Raw genomic sequence first — 17,397 nt, 5'->3', positions numbered from 1 at the left:
TGATTCCAAGGCCAGCTCTCCAACCACTATCCCCAGGCTGCCTCTTTCTACAATTATGTAACAATAAACTACATTTCCAAATTAAAAGTATATTAACAATTATATGGAGCTTTAAGGTTTGCTAAGTGTTTGACATATTAGTTCATTTGATCTGTATCTTATATAAAAGTTTTATTTTCCATTTCAAAAAAAATATTCATATAATGGTTTCCCCTCCCCATCTATGTATGCTTTTGTTAACTCCAAATCATAAAATGAGTGCTAAAAGAGATCTTAAATTACTTCTAAGACAAGGGTTCTTTACCTGGCATCTGTATGTGAGCTTAGATAGTACAAAAAAAAAAATACACCTTTATTTTCACTAATCTCTAACTGAAATTTGGCCATTTCCTTCATTTAAAAACTATTGTTCACAGGAAGAACAGGTTTACAGGCTACACCAGTTAACTGAAAAAGAGAGGGCTGTGTATGTGGTGGGGTGGCAGGGAGGAGAAACAAGGGTATCCCATAGGATAGACACCCCCCCAGGAAGTCCTAAGCAGTCTGGAGATAAATGAGACAGAAAGCTGGGGTGTCCTCCTTAAATGGAGGTTGTTAGAAGAGACATTCAATCAGAAGGAGAAGATGTGTGTGTGTGGGTGTGGGTGTGTGTGATGGGAGTGGGGCATTAAGATATTATTACTTTGATATATTTGTGATCTAAATAAAGTGGATAATTCCTGTGAACTCATTCTGTTCAACTATTGCCCAAGTCTTCTCAAAAATCCCCAAGGTACCGTAGGGATGGCTAGGTGGCGCAGTGAATAGAGCTCCAGCCCTGGAGTCAGGAGAACCTGAATTCAAATCCGGCCTCAGATACTTGACACTTACTAGCTGTGTGACTTTAGGTAAGTCACTTAACCCCAATTGCCCTCCAAAGAACAACAAAACAAAACAAAAAAACCCACAAGGGTTCTCCCAGAAATATGTTGCAGGTGTGACTTTGGGTAAGTCACTTAACCCCAAATGCCCTTCAAAAAGCAAAAAAAAAAAAAAACCCACAAGGGTTCATCCAGAAATATGTTGGAGGTGTTCCTCAATGAAACGCTATGGGGTAGTATTAATTATTAAGTTTTTCAATATGGAAAGCCTAAATCTGCTTTAATACAAGTTGTACCTAATGTTTCCTAGTTCTGGCCTCTGAGGACAAGGCAAATCCCTCTTTCATCGGCCAATCCTTCAAAAACTTAAAGACTGATGTGTTCTCATATCTTCATAATGTTTTCTCTTCTCCAAGCTAAATATGCCTTGTTCCTTCCCATCATTCCTGAAAAGCATGATATTTAGGAACTTCATTACCTTGTTTGCCCTCTTCTGGATACAATTTAGTTTATCATTGTCCCTCCTAAAATATGATGCTAACAAAACAAAATTCCAGATGCGGTCTGACCCCAGAGGCAGAGTATATATACAACAAGACTATCAACCTAGCTAGTCCTAGAGAGTATGTCATTATCCATACAGTCAAAAACTTCAGTGACTATCCTAGCTGTCATAAAACACTACTGACTGAATCTCCACTGCACTGTACACAGCTTCTTTTAAACTCAAAGGTAAGTCTTTATACTTATTCCAATTAAATTTATTATTTTTTCTTATTAGATACCCAAATATCAAACTATTTCTAAAGCTTGTTCGCTATCAACAAGTTTACTATTCTTCCCAATTTTGTGTTCGTTAAAAATCTGACAGACATACTAATTGTTTTTTTAATCTGTTATTGATTTTTTAAAAAATAAACATTAAACTGCACAAAGCTAGAAATAAATCCCTGGGCACTAGAGACTTCTTTCTTTCCAAGGTGACACTGAACCATTAATGATTACTCTTTGGGTATGGCAATTCTACCTGTTCAAAATCTATCTAATTTTATTATCAAGTCCACACTTCTTCATCCTTTTCACAAAACAGAATGAAACATTTTTTAAATGCTTTGCTAAAATCCAGGATTAAACTGCATATGCCTTGAAATAATATTCTACTTTGGTTTGGACCTGTCATATCATGAAGGGAAGGGGAGAGACGGGAGGGGGGGGGCAGGTTGGGGGATGCCTTCTACTGAAGTACAATCTGTATATAAATAGTTTAGAAAGTTTCCTGGGAGGCTAAAAGTTTCAATGACTTGCCCATCATCACTATACCAGTATAAAACACAGGTAGGATATGAACCAAGGTCTTCCTGATTACAAGGTAACTGGGTCCTCTAACCACAGCAAAACAGTCTCTCAGTATATCGTAAGTAAACCTATTTTTTCAAATGAGGTTCTTTTAGTTTGGGCTCTTCTTGAAGATATACTAGCTCTTTGATCACTGCTTATTTATCTAGATGTTCACTAACCATAAGGTAACCTGGGTTTTAATCCTACTTCTAATACTTACTAGTTTTGTGACCATAGATGAATCTCTTCACCTCTCTGAGACTTGGTTTCCACATCTATGAAATCTGCATAATGCTCCCTATACCAATGACCTCACAGACTTATTGTGAGGAAAGCTCTTTGCTATTTCAGTATATTTTTAGTTACCTTTGTATCCTCCACAGCCCCTAACACTTTGCTTTACTTGCAATTTTTCAAAAGTTATCTGTTAATATGCATGTTTGTTAAAAGACTTGTTTTTCTTTGGGGGAGGATAAAGGGAGAAAAAAATTAACTGCTCAATACCTGAAAATAACATTTAAAAAATATTGGTTCAACTCAAAATCTTATGGAAGTGAATTGTTAAAAACTAAAAATAATTTAAAAATTTGTTCAACTAATGGTTAAATGATATTTCAGTATGAAACACGAGAAGGTCTCTCCAAAGATTTGTTTAAATCTAAGAGAAAATTCTCCATCCTCATACTTTTTAATCTTGGTATCTGATATTGACGACCACCCTCTCTTCCTCTGGGTTTTCCTGACACTGCTCCCTCCTAGTTCTCTTCCTACATGCCTGACTGCTCCTTAGTATCAGTTTCTGATTAATCATCTATACTTGGGGCAGCTAGGTGGCGCAGTGAATAGAGCACCGACCCTGGAGTCAGCAGGACCTGAGTTCAAGTTTGAGCCATACACTTAACACTTAACTCTTAACTACCCATGTGACCTTGGGCAAGTCACTTAACTCCAACTGCCCCCCCCCCAAAAAAAAAAGCAAAAGAAGCTCTATCCTAGGGCCTTCTTCTCTTCTCTTTCTACACCCATCCCTTGGTAACCTCATTAGCTCCATGAGTTCAATTACCATTTCTATGTAAGTGGTTACAAAATCTATATATCAGCCCTAGTCTATCCTAACTAGAAGTCTCATCACCAAATACCTATTGGATATTTCACACTGGACATTGCAAAGACATTTCAAATTCTTTCCCCTGAAACCAAATCCACTTCCAAATTTCCTTATTACTACTCAGGGCTATCCTCCCAGTCACTCAGGCTCATGTAATATCAGTGTGATCCTCAATTCTTCAGTCTTACTCATTTCAACTTCTATTTCCTCTATCTCTTGGAATATGTCCCCTCCTTTCGATTCCCATTCACCACTGTAACTCAGGCACTAATCACCATCTTTTCTGAATAGTCATCTTAATTGGTCTAGGTGCTTCAAGTCTTTCCCCCCTCCAATGAATACTCCATACAGCCATCACAGCCCCCTGGTCAAAAAATTCTGATGATTTCTCTTGCCTCCGGGAGTACATAAACATAAGCTCTTCTGTTTGGTAGCTATATTTCTTCACAAAGTGAGCCTGTCCTGCCTTTCTAGTCTTTCGGTACATCTGGCCATACTGGTCTACTTCCTGTTCCTCACACACAACTCCACACCCTTGTAATATGGCCATCTTCCATTCTTCCCACCCCACCTCTATCTCCTAGAATCTCTATTTCCTGTATCATAAGGCCTTTCAATTCATGATCACAATAACACAAGCTCCTTGACGATAAGGAGTGCCTGACTTTGTATCCCTAATACCAATCTCCCAGCTGGTGACTTGCTGCCAAATTCTATCAGTTTCCCTTCCTAATATCTCCTGAATATGCCTCCTTCTCTCCTCTGACACTTCCACCAATACAGGCCCTCATCACATCATGTCTGGGTTATTACAATAGCCTGGTGATAGGTCTGCCTGCTTCAAGGTTCTCCCCCTCCAATCTAAAATCCACTCAGCTGCCAAACTGATCTTCCTCAGGGCAAGTCCAACCATGTTACCCTTCTACTCAATAAACTCCCTACAGAGGCTCCCTGCAGCCTTCAGGATCAAATATAAAGCTTCTGTTTGGCTTTAAAAGCCCTTCATAATCTAGACCCTTCCTATTTTACTCCTCCCACACACAAACCATCACTCTGTAATCCAGTGACACTGTCTGCTTTGCTGTTTCTAGATCAACACTCCAACTCCAGTTATTTTCACCGGCTGTCTCCTAAGACTGGAATTCTCTTCTCCTTAACTCCATCTCCTAGTTTGTGTCAAGTCTCAACTAAAATACCACCTTATACAAGAAACCTTTCCTCTTCCTCCTAAAGACCAGGCCTTTCCTTCATTGATTATCTCCATTTTATATAACCTATATATATTTTGCGTGTAGATAGCCTTTTTCAAGTTGTCTCCCCAACCTTGGCCTCCTTGAGAACAGGAATTATTTTATTTTTACTCAATTTGTATCCCTAGTGCTTGACACAAAGTAAATGATTAATAAATATTTGTTGACTGATTCACTCATTTTCACTCAATTTGTAACCATATACATGTGGTATAAGTGGATGTATTATGTTACTTCTTATCTCATCTAACTGGGGCATTAAGAGGTCGAGTGAATCGCCCATGAGGTCACACAGAGAATTCCCCAACCTCTATCCCTGCCAGCCCTAACCCCAAATCTTCCAATCCAGCATGCCTTACTGTTTACCATCTGACTGGGCCGTAATTAAGAGAAGAAAATCAATAATCTATAATAGAATGAATAAATAGTTCAGCACTTTATATTTTAATTAAAGTGCTAAAATATAACAGGAATTTACCAGACTTTTGAAAATATTTGGAGTACAAAGACAAAATCTTTGCCATCTTCATGCAGTGGATACTGCCCCAGGCCTGAAGATTCATCTTCCCAAGTTCAAATCTGGTCTAAGACACTTCCCAGCTGTGTGACCCTGGGCAAGTCACTTCACCCATTTGTCTCAGTTTCCTCATATGTAAAATGAGCGGGAGAAGGAAATGGCAAACCACTCCAGTACCTTTACCAAGAAAACTCCAAAATGGGGTCTCAAAGAGTTGGACAGGAGTGAAAAGACTGAACAAACTGGGCCTTATGTGTTGCTTCATCTGTAAAATGAGAAGAAACTAGATGACCTCCCAAGTCCTTTCCAACTCTAAATCTATGAGCTGGTGAATTCTAGCTATAATTGCTCACCACTTTAATATCCCAACTTTCTTGAGGAGGCTAGGTGGTACAGTGAATAGAGTACTAGCCCTGGAGGACCTGAGTTCAAATCCAGCCTCAGACACTTAACACAAAACTAGCCGTGTGACCTTGGGCAAGTCACTCAACCCCAATTGACCTACCTTCCCCCCTCCAAAAAAAAAAAAGCAAAAAAAATATCCCAACTTTCTGCCAAGCTCAACATACCCTTATTCAAATACTACTCAAATGTGTTTCTGATCATAATGATGTGGCTGCTTCCTCCAATGATGATCATAATCCATCCAGACTTTCCCACTTTCTGGGACTCTCAGTCATGTTCACCCAAAAATGTGCCATGGGGTCCAACCAGTATGCAAGGGGCTTTTCTCCACTTTCTAGTTATCCTAGGCTCTGGTCAAGCGACCAGAGCATCTTTTTCCATCAACTACTCCTGGAAGTCATCCTTTACTTTTTTTTCATGTTTAAGCTCTTTATTTGTTAAATATATTGTAACCTGTTCTTACCCCTCCATTGCCTTCCAAGTGATATTTATTTTTAATTAATTCTGATGTGATAAGTATTTTTAATTCTATGACTTTACAGCCATACAGCATCACTGGTAGAATATTATCATGAAAAAGATGGGTAAACTAGAACATAATGGAACATCACTGTCTATAAGAAATTGTGAATATGAATAGGAAGAGAGTTCGAAATAAAAGTAAGCAGAACCAGGAAAACAAAATACAAAATGAAGAAAACAGAAAAACAATCAAAACTGATTGTTGTAAAATTATAATGCCCAAGATAGGCCCAAAGAAGATACTTCCTCCTCCCCTTCTTTTCAGAAATAGGTAACAGTGGAAGAGAAACACTTAACAAAAGAGGAAACTTCTGAAATGGTTACTCTAGCAGAATTTTTTTTCCTTCTTTTTTATTCTTTTGTTACAAGGAATAGTATCTAAAAGAGAAATTAAGTTACAATGGAAAATTCAGGTGACTTTTGTTTTAAAGAAAATTTAGTTTTCAAAAGGCATTGTTTTTAAAGATGGGTCTTTGTTTCTGGGAAGTGTGGGGTCATTTATAGAGCTCTGGAGTTTCCCACCAGCAATTCAATTTCTCCTACTCAATTCTGGGGCCCAATTCGTAATCCATCTACATTGTGTATGGGGGGGAGGGTGGGGGGGGGAAGCAGTGGGTGAAGATGGGTGAGGAAGGAGAGGGAGAGAAGCAGAGTGGGAAAGAGAGAGAAAGAAACTCTATAGGGCATCCATCTATCTAGACATTCAAATCTGAACAAGAGACATTTCTCATTCACTTAGTTTTACTTTTGAGTGGTTACAGATCTTTTCCAAGAGGATCTACTTTATATAATCAGCACAACCTCAACAGTGTAGAGAACATCTGGAGGACCTCACTATCCACAGGGAATCCTGCTTCACCCTGGACTCTGCACTGAATCTCCATCTCTGTAGCACAAAAACAAATTTGGCAAACAGTTTCCTCTTTAATTTATGATCAGAGGGTTATAGAACAAGGTTATCTCTACTGTTAAAACTTTCAAGGAATCTGGAATGAGATTAATGCATACATGGAAGGCAGCATACTGGAAAAAGTGGGCTTTGGGGTAACATTTTGCTGTATCAAAGCAGATTTTTTATTTCAAATATGCAAATAATAAACCCAGTGAGAGTTTATATTCTCCCCATTCTTCAGTCAATTGTATGAAGAAACTGACACCTTGTTTCAATACAGGCACAGCACCTTGTCTGCAACTTACAGAGGTTACCTAGAACACCTAGAAGGGAAGGGAATAAACATTAATATAATAGGCCTAAGAGGTAGGTGCTGTTGTTATCCCCATTTTACAGAGGAGGAAACTGAGGCAGAGATTAAGTGACTTGACTAGGTTTACACAGCTGGTAATTGTTTTAGGCCAGATTTGAAGTCAAGTTCCTGCTTCCAGGCCCAGTGCTTTACCCTCCTAAGGTTGACTGAGCTACCCAAGGTTATGCAGTTACTGTAAATCAGTGAGACTTGAACCAGGTATTCTGAGACCAGATCTCTACCCACTGTACCATACTGTCTCTGTGACTCATGTCTAAACATAAAATTTTAATCTCTCCCTCTTAAAACAAACTTCAATCATCAATATGCCTTCCTTTCTATTACCTGCCAAATTTTTTTTCCAAGAGTCCCCCAAATGGTTTAGCTCCTCTAAAGTAAATTCTTCTTTAGAAGAGAAGCATATATCAAACAGTACCATATGCTAGACACTGTGTTAAATGCAGGGGACACAAAGGAAAAATCAATGGTCTCTGCCCTAAGAAGCTTACATTCTAATGAGGAAACAACATGTATTTAAATGGATACCTGCAAAATCCAGAGTAGATGCAATGAACCTTAAAGAAGAAAGCAATGACAGCTGGGGAGGAGGGAGGAGGGGGAATGAAACCAGGAAAAGTTTCCTATATAAGGTGGCATGAGCTGAATCTTGAAAAGAATCAGGGATTCTAAGAGGGAGACATGAGAAGACAGTGCATTCCAAGCATGGAAGAGACATTCAGCGAAAGATATGGAGAATGGAGAGGATGTGTCATGTGAGGTATAGGAAGTAGGCCAGTACAGCTGGACTGTAATGAATGTGGAGAAGAATAAGATGTGGGAAAACTGGAAAGGTAGGAAGGGGTTAGGTTATAAAAAGCTTTATAGGACAAACAAAGGATGCTATTTAATCCTAGGGAGCGTCACTAGAGTTTATTGAGTAAGGGGGTGACATTGGTCATTTAAGAAAACCACTTTGGTACCTGTGGAAGATAGACTGAGTGGAAAGAGGACTGAAACTGGAAAACCAATCAGAAGGCTATTACAGGAAAGAGGTGATGAGGGACTGCACTTATGTGGTAGGTGTATGAATAGAGAGAGAAGAGAGGAAAGATGTGGGAGATGTAAAGACAGAAATGACAAGCTTTCATAACTGTGAGATGGAGTGAGGAATAAGAGTTAAAGCAAAGGTTGTGAACCTGGATGACAAGAAGGATGGATGGTGGTATCCTTGATAATCATGACAAAAGAATCCTGGTTTTTGACAGGTTGAGATTGGGATACATATGGGACATCCAGTTTAAAACATACACTTGGTTGGTAATGCAGGATTGAAGGTTAGGAGAGACTAGAACGAAATATATACATCTAGGAATTATTATAAATGGGTTGATTAGCTAACCAGGTATGACAGTGTCATGGGAAATGAGAAGAGGACTTAGGAGAGATGCTGGGGGTACATGTCAAATACAACCAGGAGGCTCAAAAGGAGCAGTCCACAATGTAGTAGGACAATGAGGACAGAACTATGTCATGAAAATGCAGAAAGTATGCAGGAGGAGGTGATTAAGAGTGCCAAATGCTGCAGAGAAGTCAAGAAGAATTGGGACTGTGAAAAGACCATTAGATTTGGCGATTAACAGATCACCAATAACTTTGGAAAAAGTAGCTTCAGAAAAATGATGAGCTCTGAAGCCAGATCGAAGAGGGCTTAGAAGAGAACAAGAAGAGAGGAAAGGGAGGCATTCAGCATACATAACTTTGTCAAGGAATTTAGCTGAGGAAGAGACATATAACAATAACTAGAAGGGATGAGAGGATCTAGTGAGTTTTTTAAAAATGGAGGGAGCACCGGCATGTTCATAGGCAACTGAAAAGAAACCAGCAAAACAGAAATTCAAAATTATTCAAGATTATTAATCTATAAACACAGAGATTGGAAAGGATAGTAAAGGCAGACTTTTAGAGAAGATGGAAGCTGTACGTGTTGAGAGATTGGCCTTAGCGAGGAGAAGGGTTTGCTCACTGAGAATGGACCTTTTATTTTTGTATGTGTAAAGTACGGTATAAGGCTGTCTTCAAACAGAAGAGTGGGTGTAGGAGGTAATATAGGAGCCTTGAAAAGAGAAGTTTTAGAACAGTCACCTTAGCAAATGGGATACAGCACTGATCTAAGAATAAAAGACTGCCTTCCATCAGTGAGAACCCAGTGGAGCTTAGATAATAAAAATTTGTAATGGACCCAGCCAGCAGTTTCATGACTTTCTCTACCTCTACTCACTAGAAAATGAGTAGGCAGAAAGGAGGAAGGCAGGAGTAATACACAGTCTTTAAAACAGTTTCAACTGGAAATTCCCACACCAAACACTACTATATTTTAAAGCTGCAGATTAAATAATAGGTTATAGAAGTTCACTACAGGCAAAAGAAACTATGTTTGAAAAGTTACATTAGGCTTATTTCCCCTGGAAGTTCCTAGTCCATACTAGTTCATGTGCTCTTACATTAGCAGAAATTGTGCCATACTTCTGAGGAAAAAAAAATTAGAAGAGATATTAAAGTTAAAAATTTTAAACTATAGTTTGCAGCACCTATCTCTAAGTACAAAAAGTAATTTCTACTGCATATTTCAAGTTTTTATAAACATGGTGAAATAAACATAAAAACTAGATACATAAAATTCATACATTTATTCAACAAACAGTACTAGCTCTATCTGAGCTTGAGGCAAAAAGACGTATCTAAACATAGACCTCCCTCTCTGGTGGCTGGGGCATTCCTTAAATCTATTTTAGGAGTCTAATAATAATAAGCACTTATATAATGACTTAAGGTTTGCAAAGTGCTTTATACATATTATCTCATTTTATCCTCACAACAGCCTAGGAGATGGATGCTATTATTATCTTCATTTTACAGATGAAGAAACTGGGGCAAGCAGAGGTAAATCATTTGTCAAGGGTCACACAGCTTAGGGGCTAAGAGAAAGATGGACTTGGAATCAAGATCTGTGTTTAATTACTCCCTGAGACACTTATTAGATGTGTTACCCCAGGCAAGTCTCTTAACAGTTCTTAGCCTCAGTTTCTTCATCAGTAAACTAAGGAAAGGCTGGACTTCAAAGACAGATTCTAAAGTTCCTTCCAGCTCAAAATCTATATCCCCTAAGAACTCTGTTTTCTACATACAAGAATACACAAAAAGGACATCTTTGCAAAAAAACAAGTTTGAACAGGAAAGGCAAAAATTAATCTTAAGTCTGGTGATTGGAAAAAAACGCAGCTTGTTCTAAGAATAGTCAATATTGAACTAATTTGCTCAGTTTACTTAAAAGGTTAGCGTTATATACTACAAAAAAAAAAATCCTTTTCTTCAATTCTGCAAGAATTATTTATGGTTAAACCCAGAAAGCCATTATTCTCAATTGATTTGTTACTGCATTCAATAAAACTATACTAAATATTTTAAATTCTACTGAATTTCCACTTTCTTTTCAATAACAAAACTATCCTCAAGGGCTGCCGTTTTGTGATATTTCATACAGGTACCTAAGAATGACAACCTTAAATAGAAGTCTCAAGTCCATTAAAAGTTAAATCCTGTTACAAGACCAGGAAGTAATGAAATTCTCTCCTTATGAGAGTACTGAAATCTCCTTATTTGAATGTTTTCTTGAAATAACTGGAATCTGGGAAGAAGTCTGAAAATATTTAAGATTTCTATTATTTTATATTTCAAACAAAAGATCTTTTAAAGGCTTATACGTAAATAAATATGCAGATCCGATCATTTTAAATACCCCAGTAGTTTATAATTTAATTCGAAAACAAAATATGCAGCCAAATAGATTTAAGGATCAATTTAAAAGTCGTGATCCCATGACTTTAATTTTAATGCTGTGTATCCCCTGGGCAAGTCAAAAGTTCTCTCTGGGTTTCAGTTGATCTGTCAAAAATGAGGAAAGAGCAGATCATCGGAGGTCCATTTCAGCTCTACGATCCCTCCATCTCTGCCAAGTCCATGAATCTCTGCTTCTGCTTTAATTCCGTAACATGCGCCCAGCACTGTCATGAAACCAGCCCGATTCTGCTCAAGTTTAAGAAGGTAACCTCCGGGCTCTTCCGCCGGAGGGTCGGGGTGATTAGAGACCGAGGGGGTCCTGCGTGTCTAACCGAGCCTCCCCTCCCTCGAGGAGCGCCTGGGGCGTGAATCGCACACTTTGCCTCCATGTTTATCTTACGATCTGGGCTTTTAAGGGCGCTCCAGAACCACAGCTCCGGCTACCGAGTATAGCCGGCCAGTTTCCCAAGCGCAGACGGGACAAGCGAGCGCGGCAGGACCGGCCAGGTGCTCTTCCCGAGCAAAATGCAATCACGAAAACTGAACGCCCACCGAGAGCCTCCCGAAGCCCGCGGGCCGGGGTGAGGAAACTTTCATTTCGGGGTGCCCGTGACGCGCGGCTCGGCGCGGTGTGTCCGCGGAGACGGGGGATCGGGGTCAAGCGCACACCTTCCCCTCCCGGCCCGGCCCCCGGAGCGCGGGGGCTTCCCCGCCTCCCCCTCGTCGGGGCGCCCCGCGGGGATTCCCGCCCCAGCCGGGGGACCCCGCGGCCCGGCAGGTGCCTCCCGGGGGGAGGGGGCGCAGGATCCGGATAGGCGGGGCACACAAAGGACACCCCCCCCGCCCCGGCTCCCCCCGCCCGCACTCACAGGCTGCCCGAGCAGGAGGTGCACACGAAGGAGCCCACGGTCATGTTCACGTAGGTGGGGCCGCGCTGGTCGCAGTCGAAGCACTTGCGGTTGTGCGGGAGGCCGGTCATGTCCCGCAGCATCTTCAGGTGCTTCTCCTCCTGCTTCCGCTTCGCGCTGGCCGCCATGGCCGCGGCGGGGAGGGGAGGGGAGGGGAAGGGAGAGGAGGGAGCCGGGCGGCGCTGCGCCCGGACCCCGCACCGCGCACCGCCCGCCCGTCAGCCGCCGCGCTCAGGCAACCCCGCTTAGCTCGGCTCGGCTCGGCCCGGCGCGGCCCCGGCCCCGGCCCTAGGGCCGCCCCGCCGCAGCCTCCGCGCGCGGCCTCGCTGGGCGATCCCGACGAGGCGGCCCGCAACGAGCGCCGACCCCCGCTGCCGCCCCTGCCTCCGCCGCCGCTGCCACAACCGCCGCCACCACCTTCCCGACTTCTCCTGAGGGGAAAAGACAAGGAAGGGGAACGGCCAAGAGGAGGCCCGCCCCGGGGCGGCCGCAGGCCAAGTGTCCGCCTGCGCCCTCTCCTGGCCGGGAGGAGTCACTGCAGGCAGCGTGCGCGCTCCGAGGAGGGGGCGTGCCCAGGGTTGGCGCCCTCCCTCTGCGAAGGCCCTCCAGAACGTCCAGGCTGGGTGCGTGCTGGCCGCGCGGGGGAGAGGGGAGCTTCCGGGGGGCAGCGGCTGGGGCTGCAGCTAAAGCCCTTCTCTGCGCACCCAGAACTTAGCTTGTGGTGGTCCAGTCGTGGCCGACTCCCCAGGACCCCTCTAGGGTTTTCTGAGCGGAGACACTGGAACGGTTTGCATTTCCTTCTCCAGCTCATTTGACAGATGAAGAAACTGAGGCAGACAGGGTCAAGTGACTTGCCCAGGGTCACACAGCTAGTAAATCTCTGAGGTCCCATTTGAACTCAGGTCTTCCTGACTCCAGACTGGTGCTTTATGCACTGAACCACCTAGCTGCCCCTGGCCCATAGTAGGGTCTTAATAAATGGCTCAATTAATGCTTCCTTCTTAACCCTCCCTACCTTCCTTACCTTTTTCTTCCCTTCCTCACTCCCTTCCTTCCACCCTTCCCTCTTTCCTTCTTTCCTTCTTTCCTTCCTTCCTTCCTTCCTTCCTTCCTTCCTTCCTCCCCTCCCTCCTTTCTTTCCTTCCTTGCTTCCTTCTTTCCTTCCTCCCCTCTTTCCTCCTTCCTTCTTCCCTCACTCCCTTCTTTCCTTCTGCTTTTACTTCCTTCTTTTTTCTTTCCTCCCTCCCTTCCTTCTTTTCTTCCTTCCTTTCTTCCTTCTTTCCCTCTTTCCTTCTTTTCTCCTTCCTTCTTCCCTTCCTCCCTTCCTTTCTTCCTGTTCAAAATCTATGGACATGGCACCATATACCAGTCACCTATGTTACCTTTAATTTCCACACCCTCAGCCCTAACCAAGGAGCAGTTCTATGTTTTTTACCTCTGAAACCTCTCTCCCATTTGTCCCCTCCAATTTATTCCCACCGCACCTCCTTAGCACCACCGCTGCAGCAGCCTCTTGCCTGATCTTCTAAGCTCTTAGCACAGTGCCTGGCAAGTGATTTAAATGCTGATTCTCTCCCCCCCCCCCCTTCACTCCTTCCTCTGTCTTTTAATTACTGCCAAATTAATCTCCTTTTTACTACATAGATCTGACATCTCATTGGTCTCCTATTGAATCCTGGATATGGTTTAAACTCAGCCTGGCGTTCCAGGCCCCTGACAAATTGGAACCTCCTTATCTTTTCAGCTTTACCTTACCTTATGATTCCCTTCTTTCATGCCTTTTCTAATGCTGTTCCCTATGACTAGAGTGCCTCCCTTGCCACATTCTCCACCTGTTGGAGGCCTACAGGTCCTTTAAGGCCAGGCTCAAATGCACTATCTTCCTGGAAGCCTTTCTTGGTCCTCCATCAATCAGATAGACCTCACAGAGCATCCGATTTGCCCTTCTCTTAAGCACTTGCATTTCAGATTTCCAAGGAACCTGAGGTCAGCTGTCTCATCCAACCTGAATAAGGGAGAGGAATTTCTGAATAGAAAACCTCTCTACAACTTACTTAACAAATTAGCAAGTGCATATCCAGCCTTTGCTTCAATCCATCCCAGGATCAGAAACTCATTACCTCCCAAAGCAGCCTATTACATTTTTCTGCAACTGTAAATGTTAGGAAGTTGCTTCTTTTATTAAAATAATGTTGGCCTTTCTGCAGTTTCCCTGCATTGCTCCAATCTCTATCCCCTGGGGCCAGCCAAAGCAAATGCAATATTTCTTTCCCAAGAAAGCCCTCCAGATACTAAAAGCTAGCTCTCATCTTGCACTCCAGTTGTGGGGGCTTCACTTTGGGGCTGGGCCTTACTTAATCCTAGTGGACCAAAGCACAGCCGCCAAGAATAGCACCTAGGACAATGCTGTGCATACAAAAGGTGCTTAATAAATGTTCCCTGAAGCTGAAACCCTTCTCCTGGTGGAAATGATTGTGCACAAATGCCTTATTACACCTTGTGATGGAAATGCCGCCTTTACTTAAAAAGAAAAAGAGAAAAACTCGCAATAGGTCAAGGTGAGGAATTTCAGTCTACCTAGGGATTCTACTCCTCGTAGGGCTGACTCAGGTAGCCAGCACACAGACATCTCCAACCCCACACTAACGAAAAAAATCCCAATTCAACAAACATTTCTAAGTGTGTTCTCTGTGCAAAACATTATGCTAGAGACTGCCAGAGAGGCAAAGACAAAAAAGACAGCACCTGCCTTCAAGGAGCTTACCCTGCAGGAGACGAGCGGACACCTTCACAAATGTCCATGACATGAATAGAATGTGGCAGATCTTTAAGACAGGCCACTAGGGCTTGCAACAGCTGCAAATAGCTGTTCAGGCAAACAGCTACGTTTATGGGGGTTTGTGGCAAAGCAGGAGAAACCAAACCATGGCGTTGTAACATGATGCCCTGGTGCCTGTGTGACGTTAGGCAAGTCACTGCCATCCAATTTCCTCATCTCTTGCTCACACAGGACAGCCCATCTCCAGATTCCGTGCATTTGCACTGTGGAGGCTCCTGTGCCTTTTGCACTCTTCCCTCCTCCTCTCTGCCTCCCTGCCTCTGGCATCCTTCATTATTCATCTGAAATCCCACCTTCTCCAGCCAACCCTTCCTAGTCTATTTTCTCTGCTCTCTTTCCCTCAAAGATCACCTGCCACTCACACTGCCTATATCTCATATGTGTATAGTTATTTATGTGCTGTCTCTCCCATTAGAATATGAGAGCAGGGACCTTATTTTTCCCTTGTTTTGTATCCCCAGTACTTATTACAATGCTTGGCACATAGTAAGCGCTTAATCAATGCGTGCTGACTCACCAATGATTTCAAGACAAATGTCTATTTCATTAACCACAAAGGGAATACTATATTGACTCTGCACATGGGAGGGATGCATGCCAGCCTAGCCTTACTTGCTTTTTTTTTTTTGACAGAATAACTCAATTGGTAGATGAGGGGAATACAGTAGATATCAGTAAGCTAGATTTTAGTAAAGCATTTAACAAATTTTCTCATGTTAGTGCTGTGAGAAAGAAGGAGAGGTGTCGAGTGGACAAGAGTGCAGTTAGGCTTGTTCACAACTGGCCAGTCATCGGTGGTTCCATATCACCTTGGAAGGAGAGCATCCCAGGGTTCTGTTCTTGGCCCTGCTGCATTTTTATCAATGACTTGGATGGCAAGCTTACCAGGCTTTCAGATAATATAAAACTGAGAGAAAATAAGCTTGCATTTCAATTGGTAGATTTAGGATTTGCAAAGATCTTAAATGTGAGGCAGCCGGTTAAGTGGTGCAGTAGATAGAAAACCAGACTTCAGAGCCAAAAAGAAATAAATTCTAATTTTGCCTCACACCCCTATTACCTATGTGTCTCTAAGCAAATCACTTCACCACTTTCTGCCTTGGTTTCCTCATCAGTAAAATGGAGATAATAATACCACCTAGCCCCTAGTGTTGATAATGTTTGTAAAGCACTTTGCAGATCGAAAAGTGTGATTTAAATGCTAGCTATTATTATTACTAAATGAAAAGAACATAGGGCTGGATCTAATAGCATGAGATTTAATAAGGATAAATATAAAGTCCCATAGATTCAAAAGATCAATTTCACAAGTATAGGATAGAAGAAGCCTTGTTCAGGAGCAGGACACCTGGGAGCCTAGAAAGCAGGAAAGTTCAACATAAGTAAACAGTCTAATGCAGAAACCAAGAAAGCTAATGCAAACTTAAGTTGAATCAAGGGTAGCATAGCATCCAGCAATTTGAATACAAGAATCCCACTATAGTCTGCCTGTCAGAATACACCTGGGTTGTTATTGTGTTCAGTTCTGGCATCACATTTTAGAAAAGATACAGATAAGCCAAGTGCCCAAAAAAAAATGACCAGTATGGTAAAGGGGCTTCAGTCCATGTCATATGATGATAATTTGAAGGAACTGAAGAAATTTAACTAGGAAAAAAGGAACCTTGAAAAGAATAGTGACTGTCTTTAAGACAGCCTCCCTGGGCCCAAGGATTCTCATCTGTAAAATGAAAAAAAATCAGACCAAAAGACCTCTGAGGTCCCTTGCAGCGCTAGATTTGTGAACCTGTCATTCTCTGTATTTGAAAAGCTGTTTCATGACAGACAGAGTAGATTTATTCTTTTTGACCCCAGAGAACAGATCTAGGAACACCGGGTAGAAGCCATAAAGGGGCAGAATTAGACCTGATAAAAGAAAAAACTTTCCAACAATTAGAATGGAAAAATGAAACCGACTCCTTTGAAAAGTCAGGAGTATCCATCTCACTTGAAGTTCTCCAGCAAAGGCTGGAGGAGATCCTGCCAGGAATGCTATGGAGAGGATCCTTTTTCGTGTAAACATTGAAATAAGGAAACACTAACAACTCTTCTAACACTGATGTTCTTTGACTAATTTCCTTGGGAAGAGAACATACCAGAAGTCAGAAGTATAAAGTGTCTATGAAATTTTAGGTAGAATTGACAGGTAAAGATACTACAACTTCTCCTCAATGACATGGGTTTGGGTGTCAAGGAACCTAGTAGGGTGCTTAACTTTTTAAAATCTGCCTCCTAGCAGATCAGTTCCTTTGTTAAACACCCAGGCTCATGCATGTGACATAACATGCTGACTTTGACATCAGACCTCTAAAGGCCAAGGTCTAAGACCTCTACAAATTTAAATAGGTTTCCTAAGTTTTCACTTCTTCAATAGGGCCGCCTTACAGCAGAATGATGCAGACTGATCTTTGCTGAGGCCCTAGGGAATTAGTTGCCAGCTCATCCCAGGCTAAACCCCACCCACACTGACTGAGCAATTCTCTGGTCATACTTCAGAGCAAATTATTTTAATTCAGGGAAGGAAAATATA

General features: G+C 42.2%; 1 protein-coding gene across 9 annotated transcripts in view; it reads right to left on the bottom strand.

Moving 5' to 3' along the window:
- Positions 1-12,447, bottom strand: part of AGFG1 (ArfGAP with FG repeats 1) — a 111,955-nt gene extending 99,508 nt beyond the window's left edge. For 2 of the 9 annotated variants that reach the window (XM_069104591.1, XM_069104588.1), the window contains exon 1: positions 11,951-12,186. In XM_069104591.1, coding sequence (XP_068960692.1) covers positions 11,951-12,117 — 167 coding nt within the window. In that variant the 5' untranslated portion in view covers positions 12,118-12,186. Of the gene's footprint in view, positions 1-11,950; positions 12,187-12,400 lie in introns of those variants that run through there. The other 7 variants (XM_069104585.1, XM_069104589.1, XM_069104586.1 and 4 more) reach the window with 5 other exon arrangements.
- Between the last annotated feature and the right edge of the window lie 4,950 nt (positions 12,448-17,397).

Source organism: Petaurus breviceps, unplaced genomic scaffold, assembly GCF_028583685.1.
Source record: "Petaurus breviceps papuanus isolate PSGF00001 unplaced genomic scaffold, PetGlider_PUasm1.0 688, whole genome shotgun sequence".
NCBI classification, from domain to species: domain Eukaryota; kingdom Metazoa; phylum Chordata; class Mammalia; order Diprotodontia; family Petauridae; genus Petaurus; species Petaurus breviceps.
Note: the sequence above shows the minus strand (reverse complement) of the source record. Positions and strands in the feature narration are given on the sequence as shown.